General features: G+C 49.0%; 1 protein-coding gene across 1 annotated transcript in view; it reads left to right on the forward strand.

Moving 5' to 3' along the window:
- BRME1 (break repair meiotic recombinase recruitment factor 1) overlaps positions 1-26,123 on the forward strand; it is a 170,345-nt gene that overhangs the window by 64,893 nt on the left and 79,329 nt on the right. Inside the window, exon 3 of the mRNA XM_085599879.1 lies at positions 13,980-14,087. Within this exon, the coding sequence (XP_085456005.1) occupies positions 13,980-14,087 (108 nt within the window). The remainder of the gene's footprint in view (positions 1-13,979; positions 14,088-26,123) is intronic.

Below are 26,123 nucleotides of genomic sequence, written 5' to 3' on the forward strand. Positions count from 1 at the left end.
TCCCGATGCACTAAAAACAATGGTTACAGCATTGGCCCTCTCCAGATTGGATTATGGTAATGCCCTATTAATGGGGATCCAATCCCAGTATCTACTAAGACTGCAGCATCTGCAGAACATGGCAGCCAGAATAGTACAAGATATTCTGAGGTTCGAGTCAGTCTTCCACGGAATAAGAGCTCTCCACTGGCTTCCGGTGGACAAAAGGATTACATTTAAATCCCAATGCCTGGCCTTTAAAGCTCTACATGGCACAGGGCTGCAATTTTTGAGGAAGCACCTGAAATGATATGTGCTGGCCAGAAGTCTAAGATCCGCTCATATGAAACTTCTGCAAACACCTAAGTTTAAGAAGGCCCTCTGGGTTGGAAGAGACTTCCTGTTAGGGACAGTTAAGACCCGGAACCTACTTCCAATCTCCATAAAGAGCAGCTCATCGCTTCTGTCCTTAGGAGAGGCGCTAAAAACCTGGCACTTTAACATCTGATCCATCCTGTATACCCCGCCAGCACCGCTCAGATCTACCGACTCTAACGCCAAGACGCCCTCGGGCATTCGTTCGCTCTACAAATATACTAATCAAATGAAATAATTTAGAAAAGACCAGGAGTGCGGATTCCAGAGCCCTTATTGACACCATGGCATCTCTTGGTCTCCAATAACCACACACTTTTGTCACCAGTCAGGCGACCCTATTATGATTTTGCACAGATAGACTGGGTTGATATTTGGCCCTCTCTATATAAAACATCCCTAACGTTGTATTTGTAGTCTCTGTGATTTTGGGATAAATGCCTACTACTCATTGGTGCACATACAATTCCAACTCTTATAGCTGGGTTATTATTTGACCATTCAGGATGTACAGTAACCCATTCCGATTTTGCGGTCATAATGAACTCTGTTTTGAGAGTTTCAACATTATAATAATAATAATAATAATAATATGAAATTTATAATGCGCTCAGCTTACCCGGGGGCATCCCGGCGCAACAGACCCAAAGGAGAGACTCAGCTAATCACTACTATGGAAACAAGTGGGTCTTAAGAAGTTTCCTGAATGGTAGGATCTTGGGCTCTGAGCGAATCTTGAGGGGCAGAGAGTTCCAAAGAGAGGCCACTTGCACAGAGAAACGCCTGCCCCCAGAACGAGCTCTTCTTACTCTCGCTAACTGCAAAAGGTGTTTTTGGTCCGAGCGCAGCAGACGTGGGGGTTTGTAAGGACGGGCCATGTTAGCAAGGATGGGGGGGCCTTTGCCATGTAAAATTTTGTGGGCTGTACATAGCGCTTTAAATTTCACCCGCTCCTTCACGGGGAGCCAGTGAAGCGCTTTGAGGGCCGGAGCAGCAGACTGCCTTCTGGGAACATCCATAAGGACTCTCGCAGCTGCGTTTTGCACCTGTTGGAGGGTTTTGAAGGTCGCTTCAGGAGCACCGAGAAACAGCGCATTCCCATAATCGAGCCTCGATAGAATCAGGCCACGTATCAACAGCTTCCTTGCTGGATCAGGAAGCAGAGGTAGCACCTTTCGGGCTGATCTCAGTAAACCAAAGCAAACCCCTGCGGTCTTCCTGGCATGAGTCCTGAAGGACAGGTCTTCTTCCAACCATACTCCCAAGGACTTGATCTCCTTCTTGGGGGATGGTGGGTCACCAAGAGACCGGGGCCAGCAGCTCGCAATAATGGAGGGGCTGGAATTGCCCAGGAGCATCAGCTCGGTTTTACCTCCATTAAGCTTTAGGGCGGAGATAGACATCCAACGATAAACATTGGCAAGGCAGTCGTGTAACACCTCAGGTTGTTCCGCCAGCTGAATGGGGTATCGCCGTGTTTTAAAACCGTATCTAACTATCTATCGCAATAAAGTTGCACGGCAATACTATTGAGTGAGCGCAGTCTAGTGTCTCTACGCGCTTGCTTCCTGATGCGTCACTCTTTATGCTAGCGAGTAGGAAGCACGTGACCCCCCAGCCGGCATTTCTACTCCGAGCGGCGATACCGCAGCAACATTCGGGCCACAGATGATTGCATTATAGGTCGAGAGAGGGACACCTTTAATACTGAAGTAAGTGTGTGGCTTTTGTGATTACCTTTTTGAGACACAGGTTCACGGACACGTACCGTGTTAACTTTTACTCTAGTCTTCAGATTTCATTTGGCAAACAAACCCCCGCTGTGGACCCATGACGTGAAGCCATTTTAAACTTCACATAAGCCCTTAAGTTTTCCATGCGTTGGCTTTTAAGTGTACACTTCAGTTGTGAATGTTCAAATTCGGTAGCGCCGTAATTGACATCAAAAGCGCTATCATTTTACACGAGGGTTTATCACGATATACTGAGACTACTAGATTTGAACCTTTCTTCTCCCTTTATTAAAAAAAAAGCACAATTTACACAGTAATTGCTTTTCCACAAGAAACATAACACACCTACAAAACGCTAACCAAGGCAGTGGTATTCGTTTATATTAAGGATCACTCTGGCAAGAATTGATAGCAGAGTGGTGGTGTGTTTGATCACTGGTGCCAAAATATGAGCATTTGTGGTGGCATCGATTGAATTACAGCAATGCGACTGTTAAGGAATATACACCTCTAATTTATCTGACAACAAGAGATCATTGTCTTCAGTAAATAGCAACATGTGCTTTGATGTATGTCTCGTGTTTGTTTTCTCTTTCAGAAAATACGGGCCTTTGGAAATCCCTGAAGCCCACACTGGTAAAACCATGAGTTTTACTGCACACATTAACTCCTCAGGTTATGGTACGCCTTAGCGAGCGTATACCGCCGGAGAGTTGGGGTCCTGATGAAAGCTTAGCACAATAGCAATCATAAGCAGAAACATATCGACCAATATCACTTAGGTATTAAATTGGACGGGTCTGATTTACCTAACTAACCAGCGCACGTCTGTCTCACTTGTTTTTAATGATCGGAGGTGTTTTCCACCATTAAAATTAATCTTGGACAAAACCTTCCATCTTTTAACTTGCACTACCCCTTGCACTGACACTTTCTCACAACAAAATCCTGCTCCGCTGTAATTCAGGCGTCGAAGCACACCAGGGAGGCACTCGGTCTCCCTGGTGGGAACCCAATGATGAAGCATGTCGCCAACTAGGTTGGTGAGTGAGAGTTCTTTTTAAAAACAGAGGTTTTTTCCTTGCACAATTTTTATTCCTGAGCACTTTTTCTCTGGAATTGTTTGTCACTCTTTTGTTGATTTCGAGTATCTCTTGGTCTCCAGCAACTGATTATTTAAGCCACACATATAGCAGGACACATATTAGATGGGATCTTTTCCAACAATGCCAGGCTATTCGGGTATGACGTACTACCCTGATTTGGTCTGATCATCAGGCAGTAGCTTTCTCCTTAAATGCCCTGGCCACCCAGACCAAAGATAACTCCGTCTCCAACAGAACACGCCAGAGGAGTTGGAAGGAGGCCTCCACAGAATCTTTTCAGGATGGCCTCAAAGGTAATCCCGGTACTGCATCTGTGGATGTGGATGAAGGAGCTGCAAAATTTGTTGCTTGGTTAAACTCTGCAGCAGACGTGGTCGCGCCTGTCAAGGTAATCTGATCTCGCAGGTAGCTGCCTACAGCTCCTTGGTTCACTGATTAGCTAAGACTACTGAGACAAGCCTGTCAGAAACAGAAATACAGCTCAAGGAAACGATATATATAGAGCAAGACAAAATTCTATATAAAAACCTATTAGAGAGTATAAAAATGCTATCAGAGAAGAAAAACTCTGTTCTGCATTAATAGGATTGAATCAGCAGGCTCTTCAAAAGAACTCTTTAAAGTTGTCTGCCATCTTGCGTCACCTCCAGCTCCCTCGGATATTGAGGGCTCAACTGAGCTTTGTAACAAGTTGGCAGGATTTTCCTCTCTTAAGTCACCAACATTTACAAGAGCGTTTACCTGCAAACCAAGAGGAGCAGATAGATTGCAGCTCTGCCATCTACCTGGCAGAGCTGCAATCTATTCTGGGCTAGACATTTGTTCTGCTACCTCGAAGGCTGAGGAGTGACCTCCTATATCTTTGTCCTTGTTCCCTCCTTTGACTTATGTTCAAATAAAGACCTACCTTTTGAACTTAAAATCATGATCTCCACTGGAACCATGTCCTCTGAGGATCCTCCAACTGGTTGCTAGCACTATAGCCCATCCTTTTACAGACATAATGAATAGAGCAATTAAATACGGTTGCTACCCAAGGTTGTGGAAAGAGGCTGTGGTCAGATCACTTCTTAAGAAACCAAGTCTTGATCCAAAGGACCTGAAGAACTATCACCCCATTGATTGCTCCCCACTCCGGCCATGATCATGGAGAAGCACCTTAACCATCACAAGATGGCTTACATGGAGCAAAACGGCTTCTTGGATCCTTCATAGTTTGACTTTCAATCCTATCATGGCACAGAAACCACCCTTATATCTGCAACAGACAGCATCAGACGTCTAGTGGATGAAGCGGAGGCCACTGCCCTGATTCTTTTAGACTTGTCTAGTGCCTTTGATACCATTTCTCACACCCTTCTCACTGAACGCCTGGAGTCTTTGGGTATTGGAGATATGGCCTTGAAATTGCTCATCTCCTTTCTGTTGCACAGGGCACAGTTGGTGATCTTAGGCAAACACAAACCTGACCCTTTCTCTTTGCCTTGTGGAGTCCCTCAGGGATCCTCAGGCATCCTCCCTGAGCCCCACATTATTTAACCTCTACACCATGCTGCTGGCCAGACTGATCCGTTCTTATGGTTTATAGGTTGTATTGTATGCCGACGACACACAGAACATTGTAGCCATCTCTAAAAATATGGAAGCCACAGCCGCCAACTTCAACAATTAAATGAAGGTGGCGGTCGCTTGGATGAGCAAGAGTTGTCTGAAGTTGAATGGAAAGCAGACTGAGGCGCTGATGTTTGAGACCCACGCACCAGTATGGAACAAGAAATGGTTGCCTGACAGTTTGGGAACACTGCTCACCCCTACTAATTCAGCTAAAAACTTAGGAGTCATCTTGGACGCTGACCTCCCCTTTGATTTGCAGGTCAATCGTACAGTGCTGTCTTGCTTCTCGATTATTCAAACCGTACAAAAGATCTTACCATTCATTCCTTCTCATGTACGGCAACAGGTGGCCTTGCCATTAATCACATCCAAGATTGATTATTGCAACGCAATCTATATGGACATTAAAAGACCACTCTTGCTAAATTATAAGTGATGCAAAATGCAGCGGGCAGGCTTTCACTAGGCATTCCCAAATACATTTCAGTCTCTAAAGGATTGCATGATCTTCACTGGCTCCCTGTACAGAAGCGGGTCACCTTCAAGGCTATGTAAATTGTTCACAAAGCACTTTATAGTGCGATTCCAGGAGGTATCAAATCCATGTTTCAGTGGTATTCAGTACTTCGATCAGCAAGTCTCAACCTTGTGGTTACCTCCAGAGTGCGCAAAAAGAGATGGGAAGGTAAAGCTTTTTCGCTTGCTGCGGCCAAGCTCTGGAATACCACCCCCCTTCATCTAACCAGTACAAACCTTTATATGCCATTCAGGAAGGTCTTGAAAACCTGGCTCTTTTCTGTGTGACTGACTATTCTTCCCTTCTGATCTGGAGATGGGCAGGTATACTCTGGGATTGCCAATCAGCGCCTTTAAACCCTTGGACAATTGGTTGGACTATATACATATATATCATATCATATAAAGGGTATATAATTATCTCAATGCATTGCAAAGTATTATTTTAAAAGTGATAGTTTTCAAACATGACTTTAGAAAGATTCATTTTTCCATTCTCCGACAACAATGCCAATTGTCAACTAAGCGGTAAGTTAAGTGTTACATGCACCCTCTGGGTGGCCTGAGTTTCTTTTATACATAAACAACATTATAGCTTATTAAATCAAACGCAGGAGAAGGTTTTGTAAAGCGCACATCCTGAAGTTATGTATTTTGAGGCCCTCTTAAATGTAATAATGAAGACAAAGGAGGAAAAGTGGAATGAAAGATTTACCTAGGATCACACAATTTGGTAAATTGGGAAGCCGAGATTAATCCCAGGTTTTCTTGGTTTCACATTGTGCAGTTCAGCCATTTGATATATAGATTTAGCTTCTCATTTCAGCCCATCGCAATCTGGTCACCTTGCCTAGAGTCTGCAAATGAGAGGGGATGCGAGGGGCAGAGCTTTCTCGGTTGCTGCTGGCAGACTCTGGAACTCACTCCCCCAATCTTTGACGCCAATCAAAGGGCTCTTGCCTTTCAGAAAGGCATTAAAAACTTGTCTGTACATTTTATAGGCTGCTCTTTTACTTGCCTCTTAACAGTTAGATTTACTGCTGGATTGTGCGGGCTGCTGTGACCTTAGATCTTTGACGCCCATCACCATTTGTCACGCTTTATAAATTAAAATCAAATGCTATACCCACCATATGACCAACACCCCACTAAGCCGTCCCTTGTGCCCCAGCCCCAACCACAACTCTGCTGGCATCAATGCGGCCACATAACTGACAAAACATTTTGGCCCTGGGAGAAATGTTTACCAGTACCGGTGCTTTAGGAGGACACTGAACCAGCCACCGCTTTGGTCTAATAGACTCATTAAGGAATTCCCCAAAGGTCTTTTCAGAGTTGTTATCCATAAAGTACCCCTGACTTTCATGCGAATGAACCAGTAGTCATACTTTCAGATTTCAACTAATGCAGCCGAAAGGGCTGTTTGTACCCATGGATGTCATTGGGGTTGCCAGGAGTCGCAGCTGCGACCCCTGGCTAGTCTTTTTCTACCCTAGCCCTGCCTTTGCGACCCCTACCCTCAGAGGTGGCAAATTCATTTCCAGGAACACAGGGGCAGCTGGGGCTCCACTCTCTTTATTTTCTGTCAATTTTAAATTTCACTAATAGTGTTCAAATATATTATTCACTAATAGTGTATTAAAAATGGAGTACAATAAGCTGGAAGATGCCCTTCCATGGCAGCTGAGGAAAGTAAAAAATGCTTTTAAATGTATGTTGTGTGCGTGCTTGCGGGTGAGTGTGGGTTTATGTGTGAGAGAGTGTATATGTGTGAATTTGTGTGTGTTTAAATATGTGTGTGTGTGTGAGTGAAAGTGGAGGTCAAAAGGTGTGTGATGTCACTTCCGCTACCCCTGGCATTTTGGTGTATTGACGTCCATGTTCATACCTAAGATACAAAAAAGATGTGTTAAGTTTTATATTGACAGAACAAAACATTTTCAACAAATGTATCAGCTTATAGTGGCTTATGACCATCCACGTAAAGGAAAACATTTTGCAAAACAAAGTTTAGCTCACTGGGTGTCTGCAGCCATAGAACCAGATTTATTTCCTATCAGCCTTCTCGTTGTTCGAGCCGGGTGACAGAGTAAATTACTCCGTCGCCCTGGTGGAGGGACCGCCCGCCAGATTTATATGAAAGATACCAATATTGGAGAACTGCAGTTACAGGTGAGTAACTCTTGCTTTCAAGAAAATTAGGATCCAGCATGCGTAGAATGAGGGAGACTTTCATCAGGATTCCGAAAAAGGAAGCTTTCAGCCATCCACTTGTGAAGTTTGTTTAAACAAGAGAATAGAAGAGAGATGTCTGCCCATGTCAAATTGTTTATGTAGGTTTGTGTGCAATCTGAAAAGTGATAGAATAACACATCTGACTGGATGAGGATCAGACTCAATGGGTCAAGATTCTGACTACAGAGAGCTAGTATTGAACCTTGGGGTACACCACAAGGCATCTCTCACTCTTCAGAGGTGTACTCTCCCAGCTTTACCAGTTGTCAATAATAGGAAAGAAGTGACGAGCACCAGAACCGAAGATTAGCTGAGGACATGCAGAGAGAAGCTAACTCTTAGTTAAGGAGCGAACTTCAAAATGAACTGGAGTTTTGCTTCCTGGGCTGTGCATCATGGGTTACTTGGGTCACCCTGCACTCTTGAGTGCACAGTGAAGAATTCCTGTTTCCTTAGCCTTGAGGGTGTGTAATCTTGCTACCTGTTTTTCCTTTGAGTGTTCATGAATCGGAATTTGCCTAGCATCGTGACGGTAAGTTCCAATTCTATTAAGGACACGGAGGCGAGGATTATGCTTTTCTCTCTTCGCTTTATTACATATAAATTTGCACAGCAGCCAGAGAGATTTCGAAAAAAAATTCCCAAAAGGATTATAACAATACAACTATAAACTACAACTCCCTACAACCAGGGAGGAACACGAATACACAGTCCTTCCTCTGTCTCCATTGCATCAGGTACATAACATCTTGTCTATCCTGCCACTTCCTCTTTCTTCGCGTAAGTCACGCCCTTCCATTACTGGTCCTGTTGAACCATCGTTGCCTGGAAAAAACAAAAGAATGTAAGTCGAGGAAAAAATCTCCTGCGACTAATGCAAATGTTACAGTAACAAACAATCTACAATTATTGTGTCAAAAGGTATGCAATCATGTCATCAATACCATAGTAAAAGGGTAAATCGTTTACTTACTGCCATACGGGAGGGTTCGCACCACTGTGCCGCGGTGGGATAATCCTCGCCTCCGTGTCCTTAATAGAATTGGAACTTACTGTCACGATGCTAGGCAAATTCCGATTCTATGGCAGGACCGGAGGCTTCGGATTATGCTAGTTCAAAGCTTACTTACTACCAACTGCGCCACATCCAGCACCGGCTTAAAATAAAACCTTTTAAAAGTGGAGTCCGAAGACCAATCTGCGGCCTGCATCAAATCTTCCAAACGCGCTCCCAGTGCGAAAGCTTTAGAGGCCATGGCACCCCTGGCTGAATGAGCGCCGAATTGCTTTGTATCAATACCAGCTTCTTGCATGACCCAACGTACCCACCTAGCTATGGTAGGAGAAGATACAGCTTTGTGTGGCTTCTTGAGAGCTATCAAAAGTTGCTGCTCGCCAGGAGGGCGGAGTTCTAGTGTTAAGGCCTCATATGCCTTTAAACAGTCCACCACACACAGTTTCGGGTTATCTCTAAAAGCCGGATAGGAAACCGACCGTGAGTGAGACTTGGTGCACCGGCCGGTCGTAAAAACGACCCCTTCCGGAGAAAAAGCGCGTTCCGAAATATCCAAAGCTCGAACATCTGAAACTCTCCTACAGGAGACCAAGCACAGTAGCATAGCGAGCTTAGAAGACAATTCCTTCAAAGAAAGATAGTTATTGGATTGCCAAGAAAGAAAAAGGTTCAACACAAGATTGACATCCCATAAGACCGAAAAACGAGTCTCCGGTGGCAATGACAACCGGATACCCCGCAAAAGCCTGCAGACTAAAGGATGTTCTCCCACCGGATATCCGTCTAGCGGAGCATGACCCGCCGAAATTGCTGACCTGATCGCATTGATCGAACGATATGCCAACCCATCTGCTGCCAAGCTTGCCAAGAAATTCAAGATGGAAACGACGTCCGCGACCACGGGATCCAGATTCCGTCGAAGACACCAACAAACCCATCTCGACCAAGCGGATCGGTAACGTTTGGTGGTGCTTTCTGCCCAAGCCTTTGACAAAAGGGTCTCAGCGTGTCCCAAAAGGCCCGGCAGCGCCCACCGGTGCCGGAAAGTCGCCACACCTTAAGGTGGAGCTTCCCCTATGTGACTAGTTGATGCGGAGCTCCGTCCGGGTTCAGAAGCAGCTGAGGACACCGGGGGAGTAGGATTGGAAAATCCCAGGAAAGTTCCAGAAGAACCGGAAACCAAACTTGAGACCTCCAACATGGTGTCACCAGGGTCACCTCCGCCTTCTGCCGGCAGATCTGCGCCGCCGTCCTCGTTATCATGGAAAAAGGCAGGGAACACATAGCCCTGTTCCATGCTCCAATCCTGAAGGAAGGCGTCCGTGGCTAGGGCCATTGGGTCCAGTCTCCAACTGAAGAACCAGGGAATCTGATGGTCCAGCCGAGAGGCAAAGAGGTCCGCCGAGAAGGGGCCCCAACGAGTGTTCAACCATTGAACAATTTGAGGGTCTAGCTTCCAAAGGCTGGAATCGTAAAGATGCCTCGAATGCCAATCCGCCACCCGATTGCTGTGGCCCTGGAGATATTCGGCCAGGACCGAGATGTGGTGGTCCAGGCAGAACCCCCAAAAATCCTTCGTTAAATTTGCCAATGCCCGGGAATAGGTGCCTCCCAAGTGATTGACATACCGCACGGCGGAGATGTTGTCCATCTTCAAAAGGACGCAGGATTGAATTCTGTCCTTGGTCCAACATTGTACCGCAAACAAACCTGCTAGAAGTTCTAAGCAGTTGATATGAAGAGCTTGCTCGTCCGAGGACCAAACCCCCCCGGTGGAGAAATCCCCGCAACGAGCGCCCCAGCCTGACTTGCTGGCGTCGGATTCTATGACAAGGTCCGGAACCGAGCCGAAAATCGCGCGTCCGTTCCATGCCTCCATATGGGGCAGCCACCAAGCGATCTCCTCTCTCGCCTCTGCTGAGAGGGGAACCGAGTGGTCGTACGACCTGCCCTTTCGCAAATGGTACACCTTGAGCCGCTTGAGGGCTCGATAATGCAGGGGCCCCAGAAAGATCGCCTGAATTGAGGACGAAAGGAGACCCACCAAACGGGCCAGGTGCCGCAAGGAGGTGTACGGTTTGGAAATTTGTTTGCCGCAATTTGTGGCGGATTTTCTCTAACTTCCTCGAGGGAAGGCTTAAGGTCGCGTGGACCGAGTCCACTACGAACCCGAGAAATGTGACTGATTGAGAAGGAGCTAGAACTGACTTGGCCATGTTTATGATAAAACCTAGGCCCTGTAAAAGAGACACCGTTTGATGGAGCTGTCGCGATAGTATCCGAGGACATTGTGCCATGAGAAGGAGGTCGTCCAAGTATATGATCATGCGAATGCCCCGATCTCTGAGGAATTCCAACGCAGGATGGAGCACCTTGGTGAAGCACCAAGGGGCCGAGGAAAGACCGAATGGAAGAGCGGTGAATTCGAATACTAGATCTCTCCAACAAAATTGAAGGAACCTTCGATGGGAGGGATGGATGGGAATCACCAAGTAAGCATCCTTCAAGTCTAAGCGCACCATCCAGTCCGCTGGCAACAGGACGTCGCGAAGAAAATGGATCCCCTCCATCTTGAAATGACGGTACATCAACCAACCGTTGAATTCTTTGAGGTTGATAACTGGTCGGCGACCCCCGTCGGCTTTGTCTACCAGAAATATATTGCTGAGAAAGCCCAGAGGGTGCAAAGTTGATCGGCGAATGGCTCCTTTGCGGAGCAGCTCGGAGACCTCCTCGTCGATCAACTGAGCGTCTGTGAATGTAAAAGCCAGCGGTCGAGGCCGAGCCTCCTACCGTGGATTTCTGTAAAATTCTATATGGAAACCTTGAACAATCTGAAGAACCCATGCATCTGAGGTTATAGCCGCCCATGTGCTGTGAAAAATCGCTAGTCGACCGCCGATGCGAACTTGCGTTGCAGGAATAACACTTACCGCTGGAATTGGCTCCTCCGGAATTGGACTTGAAGCCTCCCCCGGCCTCGGAAACACTGTCCTCGCGTGGGGTAGAAGTTGGTGTAAATTGCGGTCGAATTATACTGTCCGTGACCAGAGCCTTGTCCCCTTGAGGGGTTTTGCTGGAAGCCTCGGCAGGACGAGCGGCCCCTGCCTCGTCCGGCCCCGTGGAAAACCCGCTGATTAAAGACTCTCTTGATGTTGGATTGAGCCTTGTCCAGCGATGTGAATGTAGAAACAAACTTGCCCAGTTCTTTAATGTAGGACTCCCCGAACAAGCCACCCTGGGCCACCGCCCCAGCTTCCGAGGAGGCCAGGTCTCCCATCTTTGGATCAAGCTTAATCAACAACGAGCGACGACGCTCGGTTGAAAGGGCGCAATTAGCATTGCCCATAAATATAATAGCCCGCTGGGCCCAATTGGAGAGAACTTCTGGGAAAATGGGGGACCCTGAAACCTTTGACTCCTCCGCCATGTCTAATATCTTGGTCATCGGTCTGATAGCGTCGAGGAGCTTCTCCTGACAGGACCTCCAGGATCTAGCTATACCCTTCCTAGGGTCTTTCACATACTTTGCCAGGAATGTGTCCATTGTCGGGTCTAATTCCGGCGTAGAAGCTATCTTGTCAGGCAGGGAAGGCCTCTGACACTCCGCCCGTAAACAACCCCTGGCCTCCTGCGCAAGGGGTTTGCGGAGATGACCTGAAACAAATCTTACTACCTTGTCTCCGGGAACCCAGACCGGGGGTGCATAATCTCGTCAGGATTAAGCATGTCTGCGTCCTCCTCCGGCGGCACAGAAGTAGAGGGATTAGAAGACGGCCGCCACGGACGAGAAGTTACCGCCTCCTCATCTGTGTCCCCCTGAGTATCATCCTGACCTGATCCGGGGGAAGGAGAATCCAAAGTACCCTGAGGGGCGTCTGTTTGAGGAGTCGCTGGGACGCCCAACGACGTTTGCGCCAAAAATGCCGACTTTAGACGCGCAAAAGCATCCACGTCCACCCCTTCCGGATGCTGTTTCTTGGACGGCAGAGGACCCTCTGCAGGCTGCCCGCCGGATGGCATCGGAGGATCGGAACGCGCAGCCGCCAACCTATTGCATTCCTGCACAATTCTGTCAGAAAGACGCTGTTCCATAGGACCCACAACCTCATGGACCACGCAATAGATGGAAGAGTCCACTGCGTCAAAAATGTCATCATCCCAGGGCATATACTCCTGGACTTCCTCCTCATAATAACCTGATTGGGCATCCATAATATAGTAAAAGGTAAGTAACCACTGACTACACATGTGGAAAGTGCACTGCACAAACAGGTGGTTTAGGTAGGAGAACTACCAGCTAGGGCCAGGCCAAGGACTGCGTAGAGTTTTGGGTGACCCCAAGGATCACAATGGGCTTGCACCAACCCAGAACGCGCTACTGCTCTCAGAACCCTGACAGGGCTAACTGCCTCCCTGCGCGTTCACCTGAAATAACAGCAGACAAAGAAATGCCAAAAATAACACTGAAATGGCTAATTGTCGCGAAGCACGCAAGTTTGATATTCAAATGGGACCCACAATGTGCATGAGACACCAGCGCGACTTCGCGCGTTCAACGCGGGTAAAACCCGCTATACGGACCCCCGCCGGGGCGTTCAAGGAAGTTATGCGGGAAATACAGTCCGTTAAAACGGACATCAGCGGTGAGGCAGTAATGGGACAAGGCTCTGATCCGTTACCGTCGCGGCGCGGCTCCTCATCTGAAGAGCCGCGTCTCGAGGGCAACGAGACGAGCGAGTCCCTCTAGCGGCCCGAGAAGGCGCCGCAACAGCAGGGGGGAGCGCCGGCCGCGTAGGAGCGGGAAAAACGTTCCAGCGGCCGGCTTAGGGATCTGTAATAAGAGCACAAGGGAACTCACACATGAGTAGCGCGCACAATGTTAAAAAGGCAATACAGCGCTCACAGAAACCACCAAATAAAGAGACAATGAAGAAAGCAACTTATCTGGCTGCGGGAGCAGCGAAGAAAGAGGAAGTGGCAAGATAGACAAGACGTTATGTACCTGACGCAATGGAGACAGAGGAAGGACTGTGTATTCGGTTTCCTCCCTGGTTGTAGGGAGTTGTAGTTTATAGTTGTATTGTTATAATCCTTTTGGGATTTTTTTTTCTAAATATCTCTGGCTGCTGTTCAAATTTATATGTAATAAAGCGAAGAGAGAAAAGCAAAATCCGAAGCCTCCGGTCCTGCCATAGAATTCAACAAAGAGTCCTATTATGGTGACCCAGGATAACGAGCAAGCAACTTTTTCTTTTGGGATAATGTGAATCACCTGGATATGAAAGAAAGATACAGTAAACATTTTAAAGCAAGAGAGTGAGATACAGAGGACAAAAGAAATAAACTAATTACATTTTTGGGGTTTGTGATTCTTTTTTTTTCTCATACTGCTCCTCGTGTCAGACGACTGCTGGGAAATTTGTGCCGCTCTTTACAAAGGTAAAGAAAACATTTATGGAGGAGCCGAAGAGGAAAGCGACGGAGGAAGTTCCACAGGCTGCAGTTCTTCAGGTAACACCGACACCTGTACTAGGGACCTCTCTCCTTGGAGACTCTACCTTTCTGTTCCCAGCTTTGTGGTGAGCTCTGCAGAGTTTTTATTTTTTAGGGGAATTATCATGCCTTCCTGGTGGTACTCCTGCTAGGCAAAACCAAAGGGGATGATAGACGGAGTGTTGAACATTGCAAGCACTCACCCCCAGTCAACTGATCTAGGTTTAATCATCATTCTTTAGCTCACTCCGCCACCCCAGTTCAGACATGGCCATATGCAAATCAGTCTGACCCTGTGCCTCATGGGAACAGTCCTGCCCGAACTGCCGAGCCATGTCTTCCCTGGACCGTAAACAAGCATCCTGGGACGGGTTTCTGGCTAATCAGCCATCATCAGCCAGGCTAGCTTGAATCCAGCTATAATACAAACTCTGACAAACCCAAGGTGTTTAGTGAAGTGTACCTCAGCTTTTATCCCTGCTGACAAATCTCATGAATGCATGATCGCAGCAGTAATCAGGGCTGTGCCAGAAATGGCGTTCTTTGATATATTTATGTATTGGTGATTTTTTAGGTATGAGGCACTTTAAAGTCAGTCTGTTGAAAAGCAAGCACACTGCCCAGGCATACTTCAATATTAGGTAACTGCACTTGTAGATCGACATGAGAAGCGAGCAGCGCTCCCTAGAACCTTTGAGGAAACTTTGCACTCAGTTCCACCTATCCTCATTGTAGGGGAACCACACGAGCACAGGTGTACAATTGTATGCTCATTTCCACCTTATCCTCACTGCAGGGCTACCACACAGCTGCAGGATAACCACACACATCTGAAGGATAAACACACGCACACTACTGTACAACAATGCTCCTTTCCACCTTATCCTCACTGCAGGACAACCACACGCACACAGCTGTACAACTGTATACTCCTTTCCACCTTATCCTCGGTGCTGGACATCCACACACACAGCTGTACAACTGTATGCTCCTTTCCACCTTATCCTCACTGCAGGATAACCACACACACACAGCTGCAGGATAACCGCCCACACAGGCACCCAGCTGTACAACTGTATGTTCTCTTCCAAGGGATCCTCATCAATAGTCATAAGCACTGAATATTCCCGCCCATGTGCGGGGACCCCGGCAATAATAAAAAATGATATATGAAAAACATATATACAGCTATATATATATATATATATATATTCACTTAAAAAAACATAGGTTTCACACATGTTATAGTTATGTTATGTTATGTTATGTTAAAATAAACTTATACAGCGCACAGCTACTCTAAAAGAGTGTCCCGGCGCTTTCCACAAGCGGCTCCGTGTGTAATAACATAACAAGAAAAGAAAACTAATGCTGAAAAGAAAGAGAAAGACTCCGCAAAGAAAACAGTTAAACATTAAAAAGCCAAGTCTTCAGGCTCTTCCTGAATTGGAGGAGATTCGAGGTGCTGCGTAGCGCCAATGGCAGAGAGTTCCACAACTGGGGTGCCTTAAAGCTGAAGGAACGGCCCCCAGTCCGCGCCTTCCGCACACGTGGCACCACGGCAGTAAAAAGAGATTCGGACCGCAGTGAGCGGGCAGGACGATAGAAGTTCAATCTACGCCGAAGATACCCAGCCCCTGAGCCAAACAAGGCTTTATGCATCAACGTAAGGGATTTGAACATAATCCGCTTACGGATAGGCAGCCAATGAAGCCTCTGAAGCAGCCCAGAGGCTCGTGACCGCCTATGCAGGCCAAAGATGGCACGGGCAGCAGAGTTTTGTGCCACCTGCAGGCGTTGGACCAGGTAGTCCGGGAGGCCGAGAAAGAGGGCATTGGCATAGTCGAGCCGGGACCCGATGAGCGCCTGCACTGTAATCCGCCTATGCTCCGCAGACAGCAGTGGAAGAAACTTGCGGAGCATCTTCAGAATACCAAAGCAGGTTCCGGCCAGACCCAGGATGTGCGCTCTCAGTGATAACTTATTATCAAGTTTGACCCCAAGATTTTTAGCGACCGCAGATGATTGAACCGGAGGGCTCATTTCAGATGGCCACCATTGCCGCCACTCAGGGTCGGTGACACAGCCGAAAAATAGGACCTCCGACTTACTGGAGTTGGCCTTCAGGTTGTTGTGTTGAAACCAGTCGAATACCCTGCCCAAACAACCCCGAATACTCTCTCCATCAAATGGTTGATCTTTACCACAAGTGAAGAGGAGTTGCGTGTCGTCAGCGTAGGACACGATCTGGGCCCCGAAAGCCTCCACCGCCGCCGCCAGGGGGGACATAAAGATGTTAAACAGTGATGGGCTCAACACAGAGCCCTGTGGAACCCCAACCCCCAGAGGCGGCATCTCGGCGGAGCTCTGGGAGACCAAGATCGTCTGGCGGCGGCCTTCCAGGAAAGACGTAAACCAATTGAGCACCGTCCCCCTAATGCCGATGTCGTGGAGCCTAGCGAGGAGCGCCGCATGGGGGACGGTATCAAAGGCCGCCGACAGGTCCAACATGACTAACATGGCCTTGCCACCAACATCCAAGGTCTCTCTGATAATCTCGGAGACCTCCAACAATGCCGTTTCCGTGCTGAAATTGGGACGGAAGCCGGATTGGGAAGGATGGAGCAGATGGTTAGACTCAAGAAAGCTCGACAAGACGCCATGAACATGTTTCTCGGTAATCTTGGCCAGTGCCGGGAGAAGTGAAATTGGCCTATAATTGGCCAAAACCTCGGCATCAAGGCCCGGCTTTTTCAAGAGGGGGATCACCATCGCCCTCTTCCAGGTGGTAGGCACCCTTCCCTCCCTCAGGGAGGCATTGAGGATGGGGTTAACCAGGGGATTCACCACCGCCGCCATCCCGGCCAAAAATTTGGCAGGGCATGGGTCAAGTGGTGAGCCAGATTTAAGGCTGGTAAGCAGCGCCCGAGACGCCTCGCAGGTGACTGCTGGAAAATCTGTCAGCACTGCGGTAGGCATGGGCGGTAGCTCACGTTCCGCTCCGGGGCCACGTCCACCAACCTCAGCGCTCTCCGAGAAGGAGGCCTGAATTGCCTTGATCTTATTAGTGAAAAAGCTGGCGAGATTACACGCCCACGCCTCCGATGGCACTGGTGGAGCTGAGTAGGAACTGGGGGTCGTGAACTCCTTCACCACCGTGAAGATCTCCTTGCAGGAGTTCGCCGCCACCTCAATCCTCTTAGCAAGGTATTCTTTTTTGGCATCTAAGATGTCCCGATGATAGGCCTTAATAGCCGCCCTGTAGGCGAGTTTGTCCACCTCGTTGTACTGACGGCGCCAGGCCCGCTCAGCAACCTTGCATTGGCTGCGGGCTAGCCGCAGCGCCTCAGTGAACCACGGCGCAGATTGCCGTACAGCCGTGGGCCGAGGGGCTGACAGTGGGGCAAGATCGTCAAGCCTTTCAGTCAACCACGACTGCAAAGCCTCCGTGTCTCTTTCCAGATCACCCGAGAGATCACAAGGATGTTCCGCAAGCGCCTGCTCCAACATATCAGGTGTCACTCTATGGAGCGCTCTCGAGGCCGATCTAGGTAGCATGGGGGCGATGTTATCCGGCCGCCCATTCTCACACACAGAGAACCTGATCAGCCTATGATCCGTCCAGAGCACAGGCAGAGTCTCTACGTCGTCAAGCGGAACTGATGAAAAAACTTGATCGAGGGTATGCCCTCTCTCATGCGTAGGGCCTGACACGCAAGGTAATAGACCCAGAGGAGATGTAATGTCCAGCAATTTGATAGTGTCCGGGTCGCTTATGACATCAAGATGGGAGTTGAAATCGCCCGCCACTACACAGTGCTGAGACGTGAGCGCCAATTCGGAAATCGCTGTCTGCAAATCCTCCAAGAAGGAGCCCATCGGGCCTGGAGACCTATAGATCAGCAGCCCCTTGAATGCTTGGGTCGAGGACAGTCTGAGTGTAAAAGCAATGCACTCCGACCCCCCAATAAGATTAGGAGGGAGAACAGAGCAGGAAACATTCTTCCACACCACCACAGCTACACCACCACCTCTGCCTTTCTCTCTATCCTGCCGAAAGATGTTATAGGCTGGGGGAATAGCGGAAAAGATATCCGGATTCGACGCTTCACCCAGCCAAGTTTCGGTTAGGAGAAGACACAGGGGGTTTTCCCTCACGAGAAGATCATATAGATGCAAGGCATGACACCCCAGCGACCTCGTATTCAGGAGCAGACATAGGTGCCTAACCCGAGCCTCTACGGGCCTGCAGACATTAACCAAAGTCCCCATGGGCGTCCAGCCACACGCTGGACAGCGACGCTTACCCTTAAAGCGCCCCGGAAAAACCGAGCGACAGGAGCAGGAATGGGTCTGCATGGCGCACAGCACCGAAGAGGTATAGGTGATCATCCTCCGCCTCAACGGTCCTTGCAGCAGTCCACCGTCCACCGTCGCCCCGGCGCCTCCGGGACGCTGACGGGCAGGACTCCGGCACGACTCAGGCTAAGCGAGGGCGTCCACCTGCGCGTCACGCTGCGCGTGGAGGAGCGACTTTAAATAGACTCTCCAGTGAGTCCTTGGCGCGCGAGTCCGCTTAAAGATGGCGGCCGCCGCCGAATCCCGATCCCCAAACCAAGATGGCGCCCGCAGTGGATGCCCAGGACCCGGACCCACCAAAGTGGTGGTGCTTTAAGGCACAGAGGTGCCCTTTTTAAGTGCAGTGAGGGGAGGGGGCGCAGGCTGGAGACAGCCAAGTCTAAAAGCCAAGGTAAGTGCAACAAAAGTAGTAGCATAAATGAAAAACGCTAGGGAGTTAAAAACACACAGCGCTAGTTCAGCGCGCTCGCAGCAATGTGGCCGATGTGTAAGACCACCTCCCAAACAAAGACCGCCTTAAATAGACTCTCCAGTGAGTCCTTGGCGCGCGAGTCCGCTTAAAGATGGCGGCCGCCGCCGAATCCCGATCCCCAAACCAAGATGGCGCCCGCAGTGGATGCCCAGGACCCGGACCCACCAAAGTGGTGGTGCTTTAAGGCACAGAGGTGCCCTTTTTAAGTGCAGTGAGGGGAGGGGGCGCAGGCTGGAGACAGCCAAGTCTAAAAGCCAAGGTAAGTGCAACAAAAGTAGTAGCATAAATGAAAAACGCTAGGGAGTTAAAAACACACAGCGCTAGTCCAGCGCGCTCGCAGCAATGTGGCCGATGTGTAAGAGTTAGTAGGACATTTCACTTGTGAAAAACCAATGAAATTCCCCCGTTATAGTTAGTGCAGGCAACTATAACTCACGCGACCGCAATCCTCTGCTGATGACGTCAGATAATACATCACTGTATTTAGACACTTATTTACCCATGTCTTCTTCCATTAATTTTTAGCTACACATATATTACAAATTTCATTGGTTTTTCACGAGTGAAATGTCCTACTAACTATAACATGTGTGAAACCTATGGTTTTTTAAGTGAGTTTGCAAGGTTTTTTAAATGCTAATTCCTAACTATAACGTGTGTGAAACCTATGTTTTTTTCAGTGAATTTGTACGGTTTTTTAAATGCTAAGTTATGTATTTTTTTTTATTTTATTTTTTTTTATTTTTTTGCCGTGCGCGTAGGGTACGCGTAGTCGCGGAATCGTTACGCGAAGTTCACGGAATTTTTCCGTTTACGCCGTGCGCGTACGCTACGTGCATTCCGCGATTTTTCGCAAAAAAATTAAAATTAGTTTTTGCCCTTGGGGGTCCTTCTGGGACCCCCTGACAAAGGCTAGGGGGTCAGGAACTGTCCACCCTGCCCCCTTTTCACGTTCTCCACCTTTGTTTTTCACCCCCTCAGACTGCGAGAGACAAAATGGCGGCCGACACTTCCTGGTTTCGACCGATTCGAATGTTTACTAAGATCTAACAACCAATCAGAATCGCGCTCGTGCACGGCGGCGTGCGCATACGGTAAGCTTACGGTACGCGCTCGGAGCGCGCCTATAGATATATATATTGATTTAAATGCTATTTTCTCAGGAAATACTGAACAGATTTACACGAGATCTTCAAAAGGCACATCCCTGGCCTGAGGGCTACCTCTCTGCCAAATTTCAAGTAATTCTGTTCAGCCGTTCGGGCTGTAGCTCGGACTAAAGGTCCTATGGAAAAATGCATGGGGAAAACGCGTTTTGGGACCCCCCCTTTTTCTCAGCCCCCGCTTGACGAATCCCCCCGAGACTTTCAGGGAAGGAGCGGAGCTGAGCGCCCCACCTATTTTGAGAATTTCGCAAGGATTCGTCAATCGTCGCCAAAGTTATTCCAAATCGAATGTTGCGGATTTCCTATGAAAACACGGTCCTAACTATAACTATCTACTTCTAAGAATAATCCCACTAGTCTCTTTATGAGGCTGGAGGTAAAGATACAATTCAAACAAGCATTGCTAGTTACAAATAGCACTGGAATCACAGGGCCTCGGGGAGGACCAAACCATGTATCAAAAAAAGTGGTATAAGAACCACGACAATTCTACAGACAATGCCTAGGGCATTTAGGGTCGCTGGCCCCTTGTGAAACCACCCAAGGTAGTGAGGAAGGGGCCCCCCGGGAGACGCGTGCAGTGGTATAAGCTACTGTCGGGATCTCTATTAAAGCCTATGGAGAATGTTGCGGTTGAATTTTGTAAGATTAAAAACACTTCTAGCAGGATTTCAAGTTCAAGAGTTTAGAGTTAAGCTTTTGAAGGGCCCACACCCACGAGAGTACCGAGGTACCACTGTTACCTGCCCCAGGGAAGCCGGGTGCATAGGTCGTTTTCGATGTCGGGTCGCGGGCTGATTTTCAATGGCAAAACGTGAAGAACTGCTGCTAGCAAGAAGCGTCGTCGATGTCGTGAAGATTGAAGATGTAGATCTTGAAGAGAAGGACCTGAAAGCAGAGGGGACAGAGTCTGGGTCACGGCACAGTGACCAGGGGGCTCAGGAGAAAGAGCCCTTCAATGTCGGGTGCTTCCAGGTGGAAGATGGGTAGCTTGGATCGTCAGCCACGGGGTCCAGGAGGCTTCAAGGAAGGCCAGCTTCTGAAGGGCGACTGTCCCACGAAGGATGAGGGTTGCTGCGGTGTTAGTGTCCGGATTGGATCCACTAAGCCTTGGCAACCGCAACCCACGCAAGAATCACCAAACAGCTACTGATGCAGACCCACAAGGTCTGAGCGAGGTCTCCAGCAAGGAGACTGAAGAGCAGGCCTGGAGCAACCAGGGGAACTCTTGGAAGTGAAGATTGACCTCCGCCAGTGCCCCCCAGTCGAGAGACAAGGGACCGCGGGAGGCAGCAATTTGGCGTGCGTAAAGATGCGCCCACGGGTCGCCGGAGCGGGCTAGGGCATCGATCTTTGGCACAGATGATGCTGAGAGGTTGGCTCAATAATGGGCCAAAGCACAACTTCCCCACTCGTCGGGTTCGTGTTCTGTGCATGAGGTGGACGGTATCCTGGGGTATTGTGGATCTCGGCACCCACGGGGTCCACGGTGCTGAGCTTTGCTGTGCACACTCACTGGCCTCTGGGATGCTTGGAAACCCACCTGAAGGTAGGTAGGAGTCATCGATGTCCGTAGGAGCAGCGAAGTTCCAACCGGGCCACTTGCAGTGTTTCAGGTGCCTGCCAAGCAGGGGGGGTAACGCCTTTACCCCAAGGGAGATTTCTTCATTCAGCTGTGCGGCAGCAAATCGAAGTTCAAGTCTGTAAAGTCCAAGAATAATCTGAGGCTCTGGGGACTCTGTATTCACCTTTATCCAAGGATTAGGGGAGTGTCCAGATCAGAGCCCACCAATGAGAGTTCAGGCGGGAAAGAGTGGCTACACCCTCTCCCCTTTGTGTGTTTTCCCGCCTGGGCAGTGGACAGGATGCCCCTGAACCGGTTTGAGGCGGTGTATGCAGAAGTAGGCACTGGAGAAGCCTACGTGCAAGTCTGAAAGACATCCTATGGTGCACCCACCCAGTTCCAATCCACATAGTCTGTCTGGGGAGGTGGGAGCACCTCCCTGCAATAAGATCCATATTGTCCAGCTGCCGTGGCTGGAGTTCTGCCCAGCAGCAGGCAGCCAGAGTCGTGTGGGTGGCGGGTAGCATCCATTTTGCACTATGTGTGCACTTTTAAATTGGTGTCTCAAATTTGCCGCTTTTACCATATCGCCCCTCTAGCAGGGGGGAATCATGCCCTCACTCCCATGGTTGGATTGGAGGTATGATTCCTACATGTTTGACACCAAACACGACATGGTTCTGTTCAGCCACTCTCAAGTTATCACGCTATCGTGATTACTTATAATGCGGTTACGAGTATATGATATGGCTGCACTACAAACAACCCAGCAATAGTTTTATGAAGGTTGCAGAGGGGCCCTACTCAGGTAGGGGTTCCCCCTCACACATATCTCAGCACCCTGCCTTGTAGGATTAGCAAGGCCTGCCTTAGGGGTGACCTATGAGGATATATGTGTTGTATTGAGTGGGATACAGGATACCTATATCCCTGTAAGGGGTGCAAGCACCACCCTACCCAGACTACAGTAGTGGTCTGGTGGTGTCAGTTTGTATGGCTGTCCCAGGGGTGGCACAATAAGTGCTGCAGCCCCTGGTAGGCCTCTGAGGGACCCATGCCCTGGGTACCTAGGGTTCCATCTACAAGGGGCTGATAGGGTGTCCTCAGTATCCAATTGGGATGTACCTAGGGTACTCACATTAGTTTAGAGAGGAAGCAGATAGGCTGAGGTCCTGGATAGCAGGGCCACAGCCTGGCTAGAGTCAGAAAACAGTCAAACCATCAGCAAAAAGTTGGAGGCAACTATGCAGTCGATGCCACTCACCTACATACCCCCCCCCCAAACTCAGGGACATTAAACTAACCTTGACCAGTTGAGTCTTCATGTTCTAAGTGGAAATATCTGGAGAGGCCATCTGCATTGGCATGGTTGCTCCCAGGTCTATGTTCCACTGTATAGTCCATCCCCTGTAGGGAAATGGACCACCTGAGTAGTTTGGGGTTTTCACCCTTCATCTGTTTTAGCCATAGGAGGGGCTTATGGTCTGTTTGAACAAGGAAGTGAGTGCCAAACAAGTATGGCCTCAGCTTCTTCAAGGCCCAGACCACAGCAAAGGCCTCCCTCTCTATAGCTGACCAATGTTTCTCTCTGGGGGTCAACCTTCTGCTAATAAAAGCTACTGGTTGATCCTGGCCCTCTTCATTCAGTTGTGATAATACAGCACCTACCCCCACCTCAGAAGCATCAGTTTGAACTATGAATTCTTTGGAGTAGTTGGGGCTTTGGAGCACTGGAGCAGAGCATATTGCCTGTTTTAGGTCATCAAAAGCTTTTTGACAGCTGACAGACTACTGAACTTTCTTGGGCATCCTCTTAGAGGTTAAGTCATTTAAGGGGGTCACAATGGATCCATATCCCTTCACAAATCTTCTGTAATAACCAGTCAGGCCTCAGAAAGCTCGGACCCGAGTCTGGGTGGTTGGAGCAGCCCAGTCCATGATAGTCTGGATTTTGCTCTGTAGTGGTTGAACCTGGCCTCCACCTACAAGGTGGCCCAGGTACACAACCTGACTCTGCCCTATCTGGCACTTAGTAGTCTTGATAGTGAGTCCTGCCTTTTGCAGGGCTTCCAAAACTTTCCTCAGGTGGATCAGGTGATCTTCCCAGGTGGAGCTGAAGACAGCAATATCATCTAGATATGCTGCACTAAAGTCATCCAGGCCTGAGAGGACTTGGTTCACCAACCTTTGAAAAGCGGCAGGTGCATTTTTCAAGCCAAAAGGCATTACAATAAATTGATAGTGCCCACCAGGGGTAGAAAATGCAGTTTTGGCTTTTGCAGATTCAGCTAACCTTATCTGCCAGTAGCCAGCTGTCAGATCAAATGTGCTCAGATATTTGGCTGAGGCCAATTTAACTATGAGCTCATCTGCTCTGGGAATGGGATGTGCATCAGTCCTAGTGACTGCATTGAGTCCTCTGTAGTCTACACAGAACCTCATCTCTCTCTTGCCGTCTTGAGTGTGAGGTTTGGGTACCAGGACTACTGGGCTAGCCCAAGGGCTGTCTGAGGGCTCAATGACTCCCAATTCCAACATCTTTTGGACTTCTGTCCTTATGCAGTCCCTGACATAGTCAGGTTGCCTGTAGATCTTATTCTTCACAGGCAGACTGTCCCCAGTGTCCACTTCATGAGTGCACCGGGTGGTCTGACTTGGAGTCAGTGAAAACATATGCCTGAATGACTGGAGAACTTGTCTGCAGTCAGACTGTTGCTGGGCAGTGAGGCTGCCTGCCAAGGCTACACCATCTACTGACCCATCATCAGGGTTGTGAGAGAGCAGGTCTGGGAGAGGGTCACTCTCCTCCTCCTGTCCCTCATCCGTTGCCATGAGCAAGCCCATGTCAGCCTTGTCCACATATGGTTTCAGTCTGTTTACATGAAGTACCCTGTGGGGACATCTGGGAGTGCCAAGGTCCACCAAATAGGTGACCTCTCCCTTCTTTTCCAATATGGTATGGGGTCCACTCCATTTGTCTTGGAGGGCTGCTGGGGCCACTGGCTCCATAACCCATACCTTCTGTCCTGGCTGGTACACCACCAGTACAGCCTTTTGGTCATGCCAGGCTTTTTGCAATTCCTGACTTGCCTCAAGGTTTTTTGTCGCCTTCTTCATATACTCAGCCATCCGGGAGCGGAGACCAAGTACATAATCCACAATATCCTGTTTAGGGGGTTTGAGAGGTAACTCCCATCCCTCCTTCACTAGACAGAGTGGCCCTCTGACAGGGTGACCAAACAAAAGTTCAAAAGGGCTGTAACCAACCCCCTTCTGTGGCACCTCCCTGTATGCAAAGAGGAGGCAGGGCAGAAGAACATCCCATTTTCGCCTAAGCTCATTTGGGAGCCCTTTGATCATACCCTTTAGGGTCTTGTTGAATCTCTCAACAAGCCCATTGCATTGAGGATGATAAGGGGTGGTGAACCTGTAGTTATCACCACACTCCTTCCACATTGCCTTGAGGTAACTACTCATAAAGTTTGTACCTCGGTCAGACAAAACCTCCTTAGGGAAACCCACCCTGGAAAAGATTCCCAGGAGGGCCCTTGCCACCACAGGTGCTGTGATGGTCCTAAGGGGAATAGCCTCTGGGTATCTGGTGGCATGATCCACTACCACCAGAATAAACCTGTGCCCAGATGCTGTTGGTGGGTCAAGGGGACCAACAATGTCAATCCCTACCCGTTCAAAGGGAACGTTTGAGGCCAATGAAAGTGAAGGACAATTCTGTCCCAGGTCTTATTTTGGCCTAGGTGTCCTGCTAAGGGAATATCATGGGCCAGTGTGAGTAGGAAACCCCTAAACTTCTGAGGTATGACCAACCTCCTGGCTGCAACAGGCTTGGGGTCTCGACCCTCAGAGTAAAGGAGTCCATCATCCTAATATATCTTATGGGTTCCACTAGCATTCCCAGCAGCCTCAGCAGCAGCCTGCTGTCTGAGGGGTTCAAGAGTGGGGCAGCTCTGCTGCTCCAGGCTCAAGTCTGCCCTAGAAGGTCCCCCTGTCCCCAATAACTCAACCTGATCAGGCTCAAGTTCATCTGGGACAGTTCCTTCTTCAGGTGTCAGATCCTCTTCAGCTATAAGAGTCTCTTCAGACTGATCCTGGAGGGAAGGCTCTGCCTTACCCCTGCTACTCCTTCTCTTGGAAGGTCCTTGGTCCATTTTTCCAGGATCCAAGGCCTGTTCAGTTTCTGTCAGCTTTGCTTTAGACCTAGTCAGGGCAAACACTTCTGCAGGGATACCCAGCATTGCTGCATGGGTAGTCAGCTCCACCTCAGCCCATGCTGAGGTCTCCAAATCATTCCCTAGCAAACATTCTACTGGTAGGTCTGCACTCACCACAACCTTCTTTAGGCCAGTTACCCCTCCCCAAGAGAAGTTAACAACTGCCAGAGCATGGTTAGTACTGGCATTGCTTGCATTAGTCACTTGGTAAGTTTCCCCAAGTATGATCTGGCTAGGATCCACAAGGTCCTTAGTCACCATGGT

This window comes from Triturus cristatus, chromosome 4_2, assembly GCF_964204655.1.
Source record: "Triturus cristatus chromosome 4_2, aTriCri1.1, whole genome shotgun sequence".
Lineage (NCBI taxonomy): Eukaryota > Metazoa > Chordata > Amphibia > Caudata > Salamandridae > Triturus > Triturus cristatus.